The sequence below is a fragment of the Nansenia antarctica genome, assembly GCF_963989245.1.
Source record: "Nansenia antarctica genome assembly, chromosome: 7".
In the NCBI taxonomy this organism is placed as follows: Eukaryota; Metazoa; Chordata; class Actinopteri; order Argentiniformes; family Microstomatidae; genus Nansenia; species Nansenia antarctica.
This window is the reverse complement of record NC_137677.1, coordinates 36,382,457-36,401,149: the sequence shown is the minus strand read 5'-3', so window position 1 is coordinate 36,401,149 and position 18,693 is coordinate 36,382,457. Positions and strand designations below refer to the sequence as shown.

General features: G+C 39.8%; 1 protein-coding gene across 1 annotated transcript in view; it reads right to left on the bottom strand.

Annotated features, from left to right (window-relative positions):
• Window positions 1-18,693, bottom strand: part of LOC308162563 (collagen alpha-2(VI) chain-like) — a gene marked incomplete at both ends in the record, with an annotated part of 33,762 nt that overhangs the window by 8,632 nt on the left and 6,437 nt on the right. Inside the window, 9 exons of the mRNA XM_080536709.1 lie at window positions 2,194-2,292; window positions 2,595-2,645; window positions 3,480-3,542; window positions 4,408-4,470; window positions 5,062-5,124; window positions 15,383-15,445; window positions 17,489-17,554; window positions 17,968-17,988; window positions 18,185-18,516. Of these exons, the coding sequence (XP_080392835.1) occupies window positions 2,194-2,292; window positions 2,595-2,645; window positions 3,480-3,542; window positions 4,408-4,470; window positions 5,062-5,124; window positions 15,383-15,445; window positions 17,489-17,554; window positions 17,968-17,988; window positions 18,185-18,516 (821 nt within the window). The remainder of the gene's footprint in view (window positions 1-2,193; window positions 2,293-2,594; window positions 2,646-3,479; window positions 3,543-4,407; window positions 4,471-5,061; window positions 5,125-15,382; window positions 15,446-17,488; window positions 17,555-17,967; window positions 17,989-18,184; window positions 18,517-18,693) is intronic.

The window sequence follows — 18,693 nt, the reverse complement described above, 5'->3', positions numbered from 1 at the left end:
TCCTCAGTCAGAATGACTAATTTCTCTAGAAAATGTAGATCCTCAATCAGTGTGCCGCTTAGACAGCATGGCTTCACTCGGCTAGTGTGTTAGACATCCGCACACACTAATCACTTGAAATAAAACAAATAAAAGGCTAAATAAAGAAAAAACGTCCTTTCTCTAGCGCTGTGACTGCCGATGGCACTTGTCCTTATCACAGGTTTTAGTTTAGGATGACTGTTGTGTAGATGATTCACTTACTTTAGACAAATGTAAATATTGTCAGTCGCTTTGGATAAAAGCATCTGCCAAATGATTTAAAACGTAAATGTAAATGAGAGCAGAAAAGCTCCTTTAGCAACAGACTATTACAACCACGCTGCACTAAGGAGAGCTTTTCTGCCTGCCACAATACAACTCCTCCTCTGGTTGGCTCCAGGGTGATCAGAGTTAATCATACTGGACTGTTGTTATATATAATGTATAATGTATATTTTATGTTATTTAAAAAAATGTATTCTATTATTCCATTGTTACTTTATTTTGCTTGGTTGGTTGTGGTGTGAGCTTCTGTAATGTCTTAATTTCCCCTCAGGGGATCAAGTACCTATCTACCTACCTACTGTATCTATCTATCTACCTATCGATCTATCTACCTACCTACCTACCTACCTATCTACCTACCTACTGTATCTACCTATCGATCGATCTACCTACCTATCTATCTACCTACCTACCTACCTACTCATCTACCTACCTACCTACCTATCTACCTACCTACCTACCTACCTACCTACCTATCTACCTACCTACCCATGACAAGCATCTTCAGTACTTAGTAGAGCACCCTTTTGCTGTTATGACCTGCTGCAAACGTGATGCATAGCCAGACACCAGCCTCTGACAGCGTTCCTGAGGAATCTGAGCTCATCCCTCATGGGCAATGGCCTCCAGCTCAGTCATATTCTTGGGTTTGTGTTTTGCAACCGCCTTCTTCAAATCCCACCAGAGATTTCCTATGGGGTTCCAGTCAGGCGACTGTGACGGCCACTCTAGAATCTTACATTTCCTCTTCTGAAACCCAAGCCTTGGTGAACTTTGAGGTATGCTTGGGATCATTGTCATGTTGGAAGGTCCAATGACGCCCAGGCATCAGCTTCCTCACAGACGGCATGACGTTTTTTCCTAAGATGTCCTGATACTTGACTGAATCCATCGTGCCCTCCACACGCTGCAGGTGTCCAGGGCCAGAGGCAGCAAAGCAGCCCCAGAGCATCACTGAGCCACCGCCATGCTTCACTGTAGGCAGGGTGTTCTTTTCAGCATATGCTTCATTCTTCTTCCTCCAGACATACCGCTGATCCATAGGCCCGAAAAGTTCCAGTTTGTCATGTGTGTGTCATCGCTCCACAGAACAGAATTCCAAAACTTCTGTGTCTTATTTATATGGTTTTGAACATATTGGAGCCAACTTTTCTTGTGCTTTTGGGTCAGTAGTGGTGTATGTCTTGGAGTCCGGGCATGGAGCCCTTCAGTGTGTAGTATGAACCTTACTGTGCAAACTGAAACCTCAGTGGCTGCTGCCACCAAGTCTTGCTGCAGGTGTTTTCCAGTCACTCAAGGGTTTTTGACCACTTGCCTACTCAGGAATCTAGTGGCAGCCACTGATAGCTTCCTCTTTCTGCCACATCCAGGTAGTGTAGCCACTGTTCCTTTAACTTTGAACTTGCGAACTATGCTTCCAACTGTATCTCTAGGAACATTCAGTGCTTTTACTATCTTTTTGTATCCTTTTCCTTATTTGTGCAAGGCAATGATCTCATCTCTGAACTTTGGACAATTCTTTTGACTTTTGCCATATTTCTAACATGCAAACGTCACTCTCAACAAACCCCTTGCCAGACCAGGTATTTATGTGTTCTATCTCAAGCAACAGGGGGCTTGAATCATTTTTAGACTGCAGTAGTGATTTAAAGTAGCATTTTGCGTTGAATTTGGATAAAAACCATGGTAATATTAGTTTTTTAAACTGTACTTGTCTACTTTATTTATTGCAAACAGCTGAAAAATGTAACATTTTGCCAATAAGCCTAATATGCAATGAGGGTTGAATAATTTTGATTGCAACTGTATCTATCTACCTCTTCAAACTCCATGATTCAGTGTGTTGGGTAAAGAGATCTCTTGGTCTCCAGCTGTGGTGTAACTCACCGGTCCTCCTGGCGTTCCTTTGGTCCCTGGCGCTCCTTTGTGACCACAGTCCCCTCTGCCCCCCCGAGGCCCCGCCCTGCCCTGCTGGCCCCTGTCGCCCTGGGAGACACAGGTCAAAGGTTATTTCTGGAGTGGGGTGGTCACATTCACTGGACCACCCCGGGCCATGGTATTGGTACCAGACCACTGGTCCACCCCAGGCCATAGTATTGGTACCAGACCACTGGTCCACTCCAGGCTGTGGTACTGGTACCAGACCACTGGTCCACCCCAGGCCATAGTATTGGTACCAGACCACTGGTCCACTCCAGGCTGTGGTACAGTAACCATGGTTACTGTAGACATGTTACTGTAGACACTTGATGCATATAATGAAAGTAAAGTGAGTCCTCAGACAGTACCGTGGGTCCCCTGGGTCCTGGGTAGCTAAACCCGTCTCTTCCAATATCACCCTGGAGATACAAAGAAGAAAGGAAAAGATGAATATCATTTGTGTGTGTGTCTGAGGTCATCATTTTCTAACCTGTAATAACCTTCAGATAAGTGTACAGGTTATATTATATGGACATTGAGATACAGGGTTCCTACACATTTCAACAAGTCAAATGCAAGACCTTTTTAGACCTTTTTTAGACCTCTTTGAATAGAATGTTAGACCTATTCGCGACACCATATGATAGCTTTTTGTCATCCTCGAGGTGATGAAATTAGGGATTTCACTGCCATACAGACAAAAAAGGAAGCGAATTGGCATTTTTTGGGTTCCAGCTTGATTCATTTGTGTGTAAATAGATGTGGTCGGACTGATTTCCTTGCAGGATCTAATTTTTAAGACCTAGCACCTCATTTTCAGACTGGATAACTGACATTTGGGACCTTTTTAGGCCTTAATAGTTGGATTGCTGGATTTGAGACGTTAAGGCTTTTTAAGACCAGCACGGGAACCCTGGAGATACTATGGAACTATTTTTGTGACTAGTAATGTTCCCACCTCTGGTGTTGATTATCTGTCGGTTAATTAATAAAAAAATATGATTTTTTAAAATCATAATAGCTCTAACTGAGCCTACACAAAGTGACACAAGGTATCCCACTTGTCCTTGGAAACATTGGAACAAATGTCTGTCCGTGTTTTGATCACTGTGGACCTGTGAGATGCCATGATCTCATACGTCGTCTATACTGTCTGTCCTCGTGTATCTTTGTCTTTGCTGATATGGACCTGTGTGTCTGAAATACAGTATATAATTTCAGAATATTTTGATAATTAAAAGCAGTGTACCAACCAAAGGTCCAGGAGGGCCGGGGTCCCCTCTACGTCCAGCATCCCCCAGTTCTCCTACTGCACCCTGGGACACAGAGGGGCCACACACATTTTACACACTCATCTGTTTATTAACACACTCATCTGTTTATTAACACACTCATCTGTTTATCAACACACTCATCTGTTAACACTCATCTGTTAACACTCATCTGTTTATCAACACACTCATCTGTTTATTAACACACTCATCTGTTAATCAACACACTCATCTGTTAACACTCATCTGTTTATCAACACACTCATCTGTTAACACTCATCTGTTAACACTCATCTGTTTATCAACACACTCATCTGTTAACACTCATCTGTTTATTAACACACTCATCTGTTAACACTCATCTGTTTATTAACACACTCATCTGTTTATTAATACACTCATCTGTTAACACTCATCTGTTTATTAACACACTCATATGTTTAACACACTCATCTGTTAACACTCATCTGTTTAACACACTCATCTGCGTAACACACTAATCTGTGTAACACACTCATCTGTCAATAAACACATTCAGGGGCGGTTTCACAGACAATGTTTAAGGCCTAACCCTAGACTAAAAGCCATCTTCTATGGAGATGTTACATTGAAGGGGTGATTTAGTCCAGGACTAGGTTTAAGCCTCGTCTGTGAGACCGGCCCTCAGACAGACTAGACGCCCTTCCTACATCAGTGGAATGGTTAGAGGACAACCAGAGAACGTGGGAACTGCCGCCTTGGTCTTACTAAACAACATCTCCATCAACAGGCCATGGGAACAGCACTTCTCTGGTCTTACTAAACAACAGTTCCATTAGCAGGATGTGGGAACATCAGTCTGGGTATTACTGACCTAACGACAGTTACATCAAAAAGGACAGGAAGTGTAATATTAGATATGAAAACATACCGTCGCCCCAGGTGGTCCTTGGTCTCCTGGACTCCCTCTAGGGCCTGGCAGCCCGTTGTCTCCCTAGAAACAGAGAGAGAGTACACACACACACACGCACACACACACACACACGCACACACACACACACACACACACACACACACACACACACACACCATTACTGATGTTGGCTTCACTCAAACCATTACTCATGGTGTGAGCCGCCGTCCAAAGGGTTGCTGGCATCACATCTAAGGTGTCTACCGCTGCCGTTGTGCCCTCGAGCAAGGCACTTAACCCCTAATTGCCCCACGGGTGGTGACCTGCGGCTGACCCTGCGCTCTCTTGGGACGTGTGTGTGTGTGTATCGCCTCCCCTATGTCTGTGACCAACGATAACACATTCCTAACCAGTCTCTGATAAGACCGGCGATCCCAGACAACAAACATCTATATCCATTTACTTCCTTGTTTTCGGAATGTTTGTCTGCCGATAAGAAACCACGGTTGAATTATTTGGCAGCACAAGGGCTCTCGTGGGGTAAAAACTAAAGGAGTACAGTTTATCTGAGGTAACAGTTGTTCCTACAGTGCTTTCACCGTATCCATGGGTACTGCTGTAATGACTAATTCTCCCAGAATGCTGCAGTCCCCCACCCCCCATCCCCCTCACCTTCGATCCTTTGAATCCAGTTTCGCCCACGTGTCCCCTCTCCCCCTCCGGCCCTCCTTCCCCCTGGGGAGGGAATGGACATGTCAGAGTTTGGTAGGACGTCATCCATCATCCACAAATATTTAGGCTAGCAGCACTTCACTGCAGTTCTTCTTGTTGACCTCTGTGTTACGTCAACAACGTGGCTGTGGATGAAGATGGACCGCATGCACCGGCAGCTGGACCAGGTCAGCTGAAGACGTTATGTATCCAACGGCAACAAAGCAAGCTTCTGAACGGGTGTGTTGAACATTTAGATTTACATTTTTTCAGACATTTAGCAGACGCCTTTATCCAAAGCGACTTCCAAACAAATACATTTTGTTTAAGGGAGTGAATCATCTATCCATCAGTCATCGTAAGAGAAACAAATCTATGCTAGGACCAGGGGCCGTTGGCAGTCACAATGCTAGAAGAAGGAAGAATTAGTTTTATTTTTTAATTTACACGGGGGGGGGGGGTAGAGGGGATGAGGAGGTCTTTAGGAGGGACTGTACAGGGGAGTAGAGGGGAGGAGGAGGTCTTTAGGAGGGACTGTACAGGGGGGATAGTGGGGATGAGGAGGTCTTTAGGAGGCACTGTACAGGGGGGTAGAGGGGATGAGGAGGTCTTTAGGAGGGACTGTGGGGTGGGGGTGGAGGTGGAGGTGGGGGTGGAGGTGGAGGTGGGGGTGGAGGTGGAGGTGGAGGTGGGGTGGGGGTGGAGGTGGAGGTGGGATGGGGGTGGAGGTGGAGGTGGAGGTGGGGGTGGAGGTGGAGGTGGAGGTGGGGGTGGAGGTGGGGGTGGAGGTGGAGGTGGAAGTGGAGGTGGAGGTGGGGGTGGAGGTGGAGGTGGAGGTGGGGGTCTGAGTTACCTTCTCTCCGTCTCGTCCTTTAGGTCCATGTGTGGGCTTGGGTCCGGGGTCTCCTCTCCTCCCCTAATGACACACACGTACCGGTTCTTTATCAACTAACTAAATGAAGGCAAAAATGATTAGACTGAAAATGTGAACCTTTGCCATCATGTGACGTATCTACTCAGGTCAGCATACCGGTTCACATTTTGGTCCATGTCCTCCATTCTCCCCCTGCAAGAATGGAACAAAATCAATTAAAACCGAATAAAAACAAAAATACTGATAATGACTAATGAGTAACCACAGCTATCACGACTATATACAATTATACATACGATTACATACGATTATATATGACTATATATGATTATATACGATTACATACGATTATATACAATTACATAAGATTATATATGACTATATATGATTATATACGATTACATATGATTATATAGAATTACATATGATTATATACGATTACATACTATTATATACGATTGCATACGATTATATACGATTACATATGATTATATACGATTACATATGATTATATACGATTATATACGATTACATATGATTACATATGACTATATACGATTACATATGATTACATATGATTATATACGATTACATACGATCATATACGATCCCTTATGATTATATACGATTATATGACTATCAGGGTTTCCGTTAACCGGTAATTACCGGTCTTTGTCCGGTAAAATTTGTTGAAGTCCAACAAATTGAAAACTCGTCGGACATAATGTCCGGTGAAAATAATTCCCTCTAAGCACAATTTAATATAATATATTCGTCTTTTTTAAAATAGAAGGAATCAGAATGTGAACTTTAGCGAATTGTATTCAAATTGGCTTCGGGCCACCATTTTCAGCTGAGCACCAAACACACACACAACACTGCCCGAGAGAGAAGGACCCGCCCCCTTTAGTTAGCCTATAGGCCAGGGGTCCCCAAACTTTTTTCTGTGAGGGCCACATCATTTTTCCTTTCTGTGATGGGGGGCCTGGGTTGGTCTCTAACATACAATAATATGGAACGGAGTGGAATGGAGGCGGTTGCGCAAAGCAATTGTGCGCAGGAGACCACTGGTGGATGCAAACAAAGTCTAAACAGTTGAATTTGGATGGAATTTATACCTATAGTGATATGTCAATGAAATATAATCAGTTTTACAGTCTGATACTTGAGGGAGGACCCTCATCATACACGGGGGGACCCATGAAGCAGGGCTGTCTGGGGGTCCTTAAACGAGCATCAAACACTTAATTTCTTGCATTCTGGTGAATTTAGATGCAATTTGTGCCCTTTCTGCATCAATTTATGGTGGAAATGTATTTCCAATTATTTGCGAAACAGCGCCCCCGCCACCACGTCGGTGCAATGCCGCAATTGCAGTTAGAAATTACACGTTGTTCAAAGGGCCGGTCCAAGTGTGGGGGTGGGCCGTGTTCGGCCCGCGGGCCGTAGTTTCGGGACCCCTGCTATAGGCTAACTAAAGGGGGCGGGTCCTTCTCTCTCGGGCAGTGTTGTGTGTGTGTTTGGTGCTCAGCTGAAAATGGTGGCCCGAAGCGGAGCACCTTAACTTTATCGCACAATAACAAGGATAACAAACGAAACGGACAACATTTACACTAAGATGGAGACAAACTTCAGCGATATGATCTAACAGCCGGTCTTCAGGACGACATACAGACCCGTATGACTCCCGAGTCCGATTAAGTATGATTTGACAGGCAGCTAAACGAAATGCCAGGTCAGAGACCTAAAATGCTCTGAAGTTCAAAAATGCAAATCAAAATTAGTGAAACACTTAAACGAAGATCTCAAAACCCACTTTGAGAAAATTAAAAAACAATGCAACAAACTATGCAATCAGGTAATTACCATGACCAAATCTGCTAAGAAAAAATACCTCGATAACAAAATCGAAGAAAACTTAAACAAACCACGTGACCTTTGGAAGCTACTTAAGCAGTCAAAAACTCAAAACCAGGTCTACAAACATCAGCATAAAATCTGGAGATTCTCTCTTTACAGACAAGCTGGATGTGGCTAAGTGCTTAAACACTTTCTTTACAACCATAGCCACTAAATTAGTTAACAATCTACCACCCCACTCAGGGCGTTATGGTGTAGAGCACATCCGTGCGTTCTACAATAAACTGGGTGTACGCAAAGATGATTTTAAACTCTCCATGGTGTCAAACGATGAGGTGTTTAAAAAACTGGGCGCTCTACACTCAGAAAAGGCCACGGGCCATGACAATATTCCAGCCAGATTTCTAAAAGACTCAGCTGCCTCCATTACCCCAATCATCACCCACATAATAAACCTCTCCATCAAACAGGGACACGTCCCCCTTGACTTTAAAATAGCAAGGGTAACCCCACTGTATAAAAAAGGAAGCAAATTAGACCCAGGCAACTACCGACCTGTTTCTATTCTTAATTCCATCTCGAAACTTATGGAAAAATTTGTTTATGAACAGGTTGATAGGTACCTTACCGAAAAAAATCTGATGTATGAATTTCAATCAGGATTCAGAACATCCCATTCCACTGACACATGCCTTCTCTATTTGAACGACCACATCAACCATGAGGTGGACTCGGGCAAGTACTGCGGCATGGTCATGCTGGACCTCCAGAAGGCCTTCGACACAGTAGATCACCACATATTGTTAGATAAACTGAAAGCAATTGGGTTCGATAGAACATCTGTGAGCTGGATGCAATCCTACTTAGAGGGGAGGGAACAGGTGGTTAGTGTGAACGGAACACTGTCCCCCCCCCCTCCCAGTGACCTGCGGCGTTCCACAAGGAAGCATATTGGGACCTTTACTGTTCCTAATATATGTGAATGACATGTCATCAGCATGTGATTGCAATTTGTTCCTGTTCGCGGATGACTCGGCTCTGCTGGTCTCTGACAGGGACATATTGCAGGTGGAAAATGCACTAAGCACTGAACTGAGTAGAATCTGCATCTGGCTAGCTGACAATAAACTATCAATACACCTAGGTAAAACTGAAACCATCCTATACGGATCCCCATCTAAACTCAGAAAGGCTGTAAATTTCAAAATAAAAGTGGGTAACATTAATATCACAAGAAAAGAGGATATTACATACCTGGGCTCCATCTTAGAGGCAAATCTTTCCGGAGATAAAATGGCAGCAAAAGTAATCAAAAAAGTGAACCATAGAACTAGATTCTTGTACAGGATATCCTCACTTGTCAGTAAAAACACACTGAGGACCCTATCAGGAGCTCTCATTCAATGTCACTTCGACTATGCCGTAACATCATGGTACTATAGAACCACAAAGGCCCAAAAAACAAGACTCCAGACAGCCCAAAATAAACTGGTTAGGCTTCTGCTAGGCCTCAACCCTAGGACACATCTAACCGCTGCTCATTTTTTGAGCCTTGACTGGCTACGAGTAGTTGACAGAGTGCAGCAGCTTGCACTGGGCCTGGTCTTCAAGATACGCTACACCACAAAGACACCCAAGTACCTGTCAACATACTTCCAAAAAGTGAACAACGTCCACACATACAATACCAGAGGAAGCTCCACGAACCACGTTCAACCGCGTTGCACCACAAACAAGGGGTTAAACTCGTTTGCAAACTATGCAGTAAAAATGTGGAACGCCCTTCCTATAATCTTAAAGGAGTGCAAAACACTGCCCACCTTCAAAACCACTCTCAAAAAACATTTACAGGAGGCTGCATCCGTAACTGGACCCTCTAAATCAAAAATCAGATTAAAAGACCCGAACTACCCACTGTACATACTTTGTGTTTTGTCCCCCGCCCCCACCTGTGGTGTATGTCCCCACCTGTCCTACCCGCTGTACATACCTAATGTTTTGTTGTATTGTTCTTCCCATGATGGATGTATGTTTATCTTGTAGATAGTACTAGTTATTTGTCTGTATTATCTTGTAGATAGTACTAGTTTTTTTGTCTGTCTTACATGTAACGATGAATTGAGAATCAAGGACCCCAATTGAAATAAGCCAGTGGCTTTCTTGGGTTTTTATCCTGTTAGTTGACCTTGTATGTAATATGTACTTTCATGTACCTACTTCTGCAAATCTTCTAATACATTTTTCAATCAATCAATCAATCAATGCCTTCCCAACCAGCGAGACCAGGGGGGTATTCCATCAACGTCGCTAAAGGAAAATCCTGGCTTATTTTTGATAACTCTCGCGAGACTTATCAGAATGTGCCCGGATATTTTTTAGGAACTCTCGCGAGACTTGGTAGACTAAACCTGGATTTTCTTTTAGCGCTGTTGATGGAATACCCCTCTGGTTATAGAAATGACGTTGTTTTATTGATTAAAAAAGGGTAAAACTGGAAAGAGAAAATAGAAAACTCACATTAATCCCAAACAATTTAACAAACTTCAGTTAACGTAATGTGGAGTCCGTTCATTGATCGATGCTGTCTGTTCAGTTCCCAGTGAGGCGCCCGTTCAGCGCTGGACATAATGGCATAGCGCGCATGCGAATCATGTTATATTATTATATATTATATAGCTCGCATCTAATCGTATCGGATGAGAAATAGACATTAAATGGCATATATAGGCCGCTACACAACAGTAATCACCGCGACAAACAGCTATATTATATTTTAATATGATGAATGAATGAATGAATGAATGGACTTTGTCATTGCTACAGTACAGGTACCAAACAACGAAATTTAGGAGGGGTGGCTCCCCTGGTGTTAGGAAAGGGAAAGAAAAAAAAAAACGTAAAAAAAAAAACGTAAAAAAAATAAAATGATGACCGGAATATCTCACGTTTGTCCGGTAAATCGAAATCTTCCCGGACACGATGTCCGGCGGCAATTTTTTCTAATGGAAACCCTGATGACTATATATGATTATATACGATTACATATGATTATATACGATTATATATGATTATATATGATTATATACGATTACATATGATTACATATGATTATATACGATTACATACGATTATATATGATTACTTATGATTATATACGATTACATATGACTATATATGATTATATACGATTACATATGATTATATACGATTATATACGATTATATATGATTATATACGATTACATATGATTATATTTGATTATATACGATTACATATGATTATATATGATTATAGACGATTACATATGATTAGATATGATTATATACGATTACTTATGATTATATACGATTAAATATGATTATATACGATTACATGTTATATATGACTATATATGATTATATACGATTACATATGATTATATACGATTATATATTACTATATATGCTTATATACGATTACATATTATATATGACTATATATGATTATATACGATTACATATGATTATATACGATTATATATGACTATATATGATTATATACGATTACATATGATTATATCTGATTATATATGACTATATATGATTATATATCTGATTACATATGATTATATACGATTATATATGACTATATATATATATGCTTATATACGTCACATACTGTTAGTCCTCTTGTTCCTGGTGTCCCAGGACTACCAGGGCTTCCTCCATCACCCTAGGAAACAACAACAACAACAACAATAACAACAACAGACTCTTAATCCCATGCAAGTACTAAAACAACCACACATATATACAGTACAGACATTCATTCCAATAAAATAAAATTCCAACTATATAAACATACATTCTGTACATACATATAACTATATAAACATACATACTGTACATATATATAACTATATAAACATACATACTGTACATATATATATAACTATATAAACATACAAACTGTACATACATATAACTATATAAACATACATACTGTACAGACATGTTGTTTAAAGTGTACATCAAACAGAGAATCCTACTCAACTACTATTAATATCAATATAATAATATATATATATATATATATATCAGCTACTATTAATATCCTGTGTTGTGATGTCATTATAAGGTACCTTAGGTCCACGGGCTCCGTTGCGGCCTGGGGGCCCCGACCTTCCATTACGACCAGGATCCCCCTGGAATAAACACCCATCATTCATGTAACAGCTGTCCATCATTCATGTAACAGCTGTCCATCATTCATATAACAGCTGTCTATCATTCATATAACAGCTGTCTATCATTCATATAACAGCTGTTTATCATTCACATAACAGCTGTTTATCATTCATATAACATCTGTTTATCATTCATATAACAGCTGTTTATCATTCACATAACAGCTGTTTATCATTCATATAACAGCTGTCTATCATTCATATAACAGCTGTCTATCATTCATATAACATCTGTCTATCATTCATATAACAGCTGTTTATCATTCATATAACAGCTGATCATCATCATTCATATAACATCTGTCTATCATTCATATAACAGCTGTTTATCATTCATATAACAGCTGTCTATCATTCATATAACAGCTGTCTATCATTCATATAACAGCTGTCTATCATTCATATAACAGATGTTTATCATCATTCATATAACAGCTGTTTATCATCATTCATATAACAGCTGTCTATCATTCATATAACATCTGTCTATCATTCATATAACAGCTGTCTATCATTCATATAACAGCTGTCTATCATTCATATAACAGCTGTCTATCATTCATATAACATCTGTCTATCATTCATATAACATCTGTCTATCATTCATATAACAGCTGTCAATCATTCATATAACAGCTGTTTATCATTCATATAACAGCTGTTTATCATCATTCATATAACAGCTGTCTATCATTCATATAACAGCTGTCTATCATTCATATAACAGCTGTCTATCATTCATATAACATCTGTCTATCATTCATATAACATCTGTCTATCATTCGTATAACAGCTGTCTATCATTCATATAACAGCTGTCTATCATTCATATAACAGCTGTCTATCATTCATATAACATCTGTTTATCATTCATATAACAGCTGTCTATCATTCATATAACAGCTGTTTATCATCATTCATATAACATCTGTCTATCATTCATATAACAGCTGTCTATCATTCATATAACAGCTGTCTATCATTCATATAACAGCTGTCTATCATTCATATAACATCTGTTTATCATTCATATAACAGCTGTCTATCATTCATATAACAGCTGTCTATCATTCATATAACAGCTGTTTATCATCATCATTCATATAACCTCTGTCTATCATTCATATAACAGCTGTCTATCATTCATATAACAGCTGTCTATCATTCATATAACATCTGTCTATCATTCATATAACAGCTGTTTATCATCATTCATATAACAGCTGTTTATCATTCATATAACAGCTGTTTATCATCATTCATATAACAGCTGTTTATCATCATTCATATAACAGCTGTCTATCATTCATATAACAGCTGTCTATCATTCATATAACAGCTGTCTATCATTCATATAACATCTGTTTATCATTCATATAACAGCTGTTTATCATTCATATAACAGCTGTCTATCATTCATATAACAGCTGTCTATCATTCATATAACAGCTGTTTATCATTCATATAACAGCTGTCTATCATTCATATAACAGCTGTCTATCATTCATATAACAGCTGTCTATCATTCATATAACAGCTGTTTATCATCATTCATATAACAGCTGTTTATCATTCATATAACAGCTGTTTATCATCATTCATATAACAGCTGTTTATCATCATTCATATAACAGCTGTCTATCATTCATATAACAGCTGTCTATCATTCATATAACAGCTGTCTATCATTCATATAACATCTGTTTATCATTCATATAACAGCTGTTTATCATTCATATAACAGCTGTCTATCATTCATATAACAGCTGTCTATCATTCATATAACATCTGTCTATCATTCATATAACAGCTGTTTATCATCATTCATATAACAGCTGTTTATCATTCATATAACAGCTGTTTATCATCATTCATATAACAGCTGTTTATCATTCATATAACAGCTGTCTATCATTCATATAACAGCTGTTTATCATCATTCATATAACAGCTGTTTATCATCATTCATATAACAGCTGTCTATCATTCATATAACAGCTGTCTATCATTCATATAACAGCTGTCTATCATTCATATAACATCTGTTTATCATTCATATAACAGCTGTCCATCATTCATATAACAGCTGTCTATCATTCATATAACATCTGTCTATCATTCATATAACAGCTGTCTATCATTCATATAACAGCTGTTTATCATTCATATAACAGCTGTCTATCATTCATATAACAGCTGTTTATCATTCATATAACATCTGTCTATCATTCATATAACAGCTGTTTATCATTCATATAACATCTGTCTATCATTCATATAACAGCTGTTTATCATTCATATAACATCTGTCTATCATTCATATAACAGCTGTCTATCATTCATATAACAGCTGTCTATCATTCATATAACATCTGTCTATCATTCATATAACAGCTGTTTATCATTCATATAACAGCTGTCTATCATTCATATAACAGCTGTTTATCATTCATATAACATCTGTCTATCATTCATATAACATCTGTCTATCATTCATATAACAGCTGTCTATCATTCATATAACATCTGTCTATCATTCATATAACAGCTGTCTATCATTCATATAACATCTGTCTATCATTCATATAACAGCTGTCTATCATTCATATAACAGCTGTCTATCATTCATATAACAGCTGTCTATCATTCATATAACAGCTGTTTATCATTCATATAACAGCTGTCTATCATTCATATAACAGCTGTCTATCATTCATATAACAGCTGTCTATCATTCATATAACAGCTGTTTATCATTCATATAACAGCTGTTTATCATTCATATAACAGCTGTTTATCATTCATATAACAGCTGTTTATCATTCATATAACATCTGTCTATCATTCATATAACAGCTGTCTATCATTCATATAACAGCTGTCTATCATTCATATAACATCTGTCTATCATTCATATAACAGCTGTTTATCATTCATATAACAGCTGTCTATCATTAATATAATAGCTGTCCATCATTCATATAACAGCTGTCTATCATTCATATAAAAGCCATCTTCTATGGAGATGTTACATTGAAGGGGTGATTTAGTCCAGGACTAGGTTTAAGCCTCGTCTGTGAGACCGGCCCTCTGACAGACTCGACGCCCTTCCTACATCAGTGGAATGGTTTGAGGACAACCAGAGAACGTGGGAACTGCCGCCTTGGTCTGTTATCATTCATATAACAGCTGTCCATCATTCATATAATTGTTGTGGGGGGACCACACAACAACAACATGAGAAAACAATAATAACAGTAAACACTACTGTAGTACTGTGGTGTAAAGTGTAAAGTGTAAAGTGTAAAGTGTCAGATCCAGACCTTGTCTCCCCCAGCGCCAGGCAGGCCCCCGGCCCCCTCCTCTCCTGGGTGACCCTCCTGGCCCTGTCAGACACACAGCACCATGCAGAGGAACACGCTACGTTAGATTAGATCAGATTCAACTTTATTGTCATTGCAGAGTACCAAGTACCAGACAACGAAATGCAGTTTAGCATCTAACCAGAAGTGCAAATAGTGATATAGTGCAAAAGACATGATAGACATACTGTATAATGCGAAAAACATTGATAGTATAGACAAAATAGGATATGTACAGTTATGGTATGGTATGTACAGTAGGATAAGTACAGTAGGTAGTAGGTATATACACAAGAGATGGATAACATTAAGCTATGTGCAGTTATGCAATGATATGTACAGTATGGTGTATACAGATGTATAATTAAGAGACTAACCTTAAAAATTAGGTGTGTACAAATATGTGCAAAAATATGGTGTGTGCAAAAATAAGTATGTGTAAACAACAGTAGTGAAAAGGGTCAAATGTTACCTGGCTTTGCAAGGAAATCTAGTCATTGAAAAACCAACAGTATTCCCATAAAGAGATGTTTGTGTGTCGCTGGTGAAATGCGTGCTGTACTACTGGAGCCAATGAACCATATCACAGTGTCACTAACCTTGTCACCCGGGTCACCTTTACAACCAGGAGCTCCAATTCGACCAAATTTACCCTGTTATGTCCCAAAGCAGAACAGTCATATTAGGATCAACATGAGAGTAACACTCTTACATAACAGATTATGTTTTTAGCCTGAATGAATACTCCCCTATGAAATCAAATCAAAACATGTTTTTGTCATGTACATCGCACATAGCCTTAATTGATATAGTGAAATGCTATAAAACAGTGACAGTCGTAGTGCAAAAGTGTGTAGTGTAAGTAGCAGCAGTAATGACTGTAATAATAACAATAATAATAATACAATGTCAACTGTATGTAACAGCAATCATTTACAGTAACTGTGCAAATGAATGCAGTAGTGATAATTGTCAGGAGTAATACCAGCAGTAATACCAGCAGCAATACCAGAAGAATTAAACCAGAGTTTGGACCCACCTTCAAGCCGTCTGTGCCATTTCTGCCAGAAAGTCCAAACAGGCCCTGATCAAAGACTCAACGTTAACAACAATGGCTTTTTTCGTAAATGACCAAGGCAAACATTTCTCAAGCAATCTTACTTAAAGACAGTATAGTGCGTCCATAATATGTCAGAATGAATAATTACCTTCTGTCCATCTGATCCAAGTTCACCCTATGAAAGCGGTAAAAACCATTAATCAAAGCGAACACGGTGTGACACAAATAGGATAATAAGATAGAAGACATTTAGTTTTCTCACCTTTTCACCTATAAGCCCGATCTCACCCTAAACCAGAGCAGAGAACGTTAGGTAAGAGAGGACAGAGCATGGTGGATTGACAGTCTGCTGCTAGTGAGGACGACCAATAGATTTCAGTAACACACAAACCTTTTGACCGGGGCGACCAATCGGACCTTCCATACCAGGGTCACCCTGTGGCAAAAAGTAACGACAACATCGTCATTATAATTAGCCTACATCCCTTCACTAAAACAATTCTACAACCTTCATTGACAAGCACTTATAACATGTTTAAGAGGCATCATGCTTTATAAGTAGGGTGAATTCTGAAAACCTGGGACATTGGGTCATCTAAATTCCAGTCCATTTCTGTGACATCTCCCCCATGAAGTCATGTGATTTCAGTCACATGACATCCATGCTAAGCCTCTAGTAAAAGTCCTGTTGACTACATGTTGTTAAAACACAAAATATACACTGGTGTCCCACATTACCCAAATTCACCCTACTTATTATGTTTACATTGATTACTACATAAAAAAACAGCTATAATCTCTTCTGTAATGAATACTCCCTGGTACTCCCTTGATGGTGTGTTTGAGGTCAGAGCCGCCAGCCTACCTGAAGACCTTTAGCACCCTTTGGTCCAAGATGGCCGCCTCCTCCTTTTGCTCCCTACAATGAACACATGAATGAAAATAAACCACAAACAGTTGACTCTGACAGAAACAATAGTGGACCTGTCTCTGGTTAGGATGCTCACCTTGGTTCCTCTGCGACCTTTTGGACCGAGGGGGCCCTCCCTCTCAACACATGACACCTTGTAACACTGCATAGTAGGAAGGTCAACACAGGGGTCAAAGGTCAACACGGAGTGAAAGCATTATCCACTGTGTGAGAAATGGTGATATGAGGTTGCGGGAGTGTGTAGTATATATATATATATATATATATATATATATATATATTTCTAATTAAAACAAATTAACTAATTTAAATATCACCCCCCAAAAAAATACATGTGTGATCTGGAATTCTAACAGCACCAAAGCGGACTCCCCGCCATTTTGTTGGTATACAGCTGAGGGATGGGGTTGAGGGGCAGGGCTGGAGAAATGTAACCCCTCAACGTCAGAGACAGAGCTACGGATACAAGGACTGACCATCCATGAGTTATTCATGTAAAAAACACGTTGTTGAATTGCGTATTTCCACTCCATCCCCCCCAAAACAACAGCTTACCTCCAGATACGCTTGATATTTCTGTGAAGAGAACACAAACAAACAAAACAATTATGATTCAAACAACAATCAAACTTGGGAGAGGGGAACAAAGACTAGCTAGCTAGGGTAATAAACAACTTCATCTAATAATCGAATCTTCTAATTACTAAAATATCTCATAGTAACAGGCTTCTTCTTCTTCTGGCTAGCATCCTGAAAGATCCTAGGCGGTCACCATGGCTTTGATGATGCGGTCGATGGACGAGGTCATTATCTTCGGTCGTCCGCCCGCCACGCTGACGGCCAGGTAGTCGTTGCGGTACACCTCGGCCGGGGAGCTGGCGATCTCCCCCAGCCCTGCCGCGTCTACGTTCTCGGACGCGGCCACGGAGAACACCTGGATGCCGTGGTCCCTGGCCCTCTCCGCCGACGCCTTGATCCCGCCGCAGGGGCTGCCCGTCACGTGGCCGTCGGTGACCACCACGGAGAAGAGCACGGCCTTCTGCCCGGCGTAGTAGCGGCTCATCTCCTGGGTCATGTTGCCCAGGGCGCAGTCGATGTAGGTGCCTTTAATAATAATAATAATAATAATAATAATAATAATAATAATAATAATACATTAGACTTATATAGCGCTTTTCTAGACACTCAAAGACGCTTTACAAACGGAAAAGGTCGTAGTAGTAGGCTAATAATAAAAAGAAACAAAAAATAAATAAAAGAAAGTATAGGGGTCTAATTAAT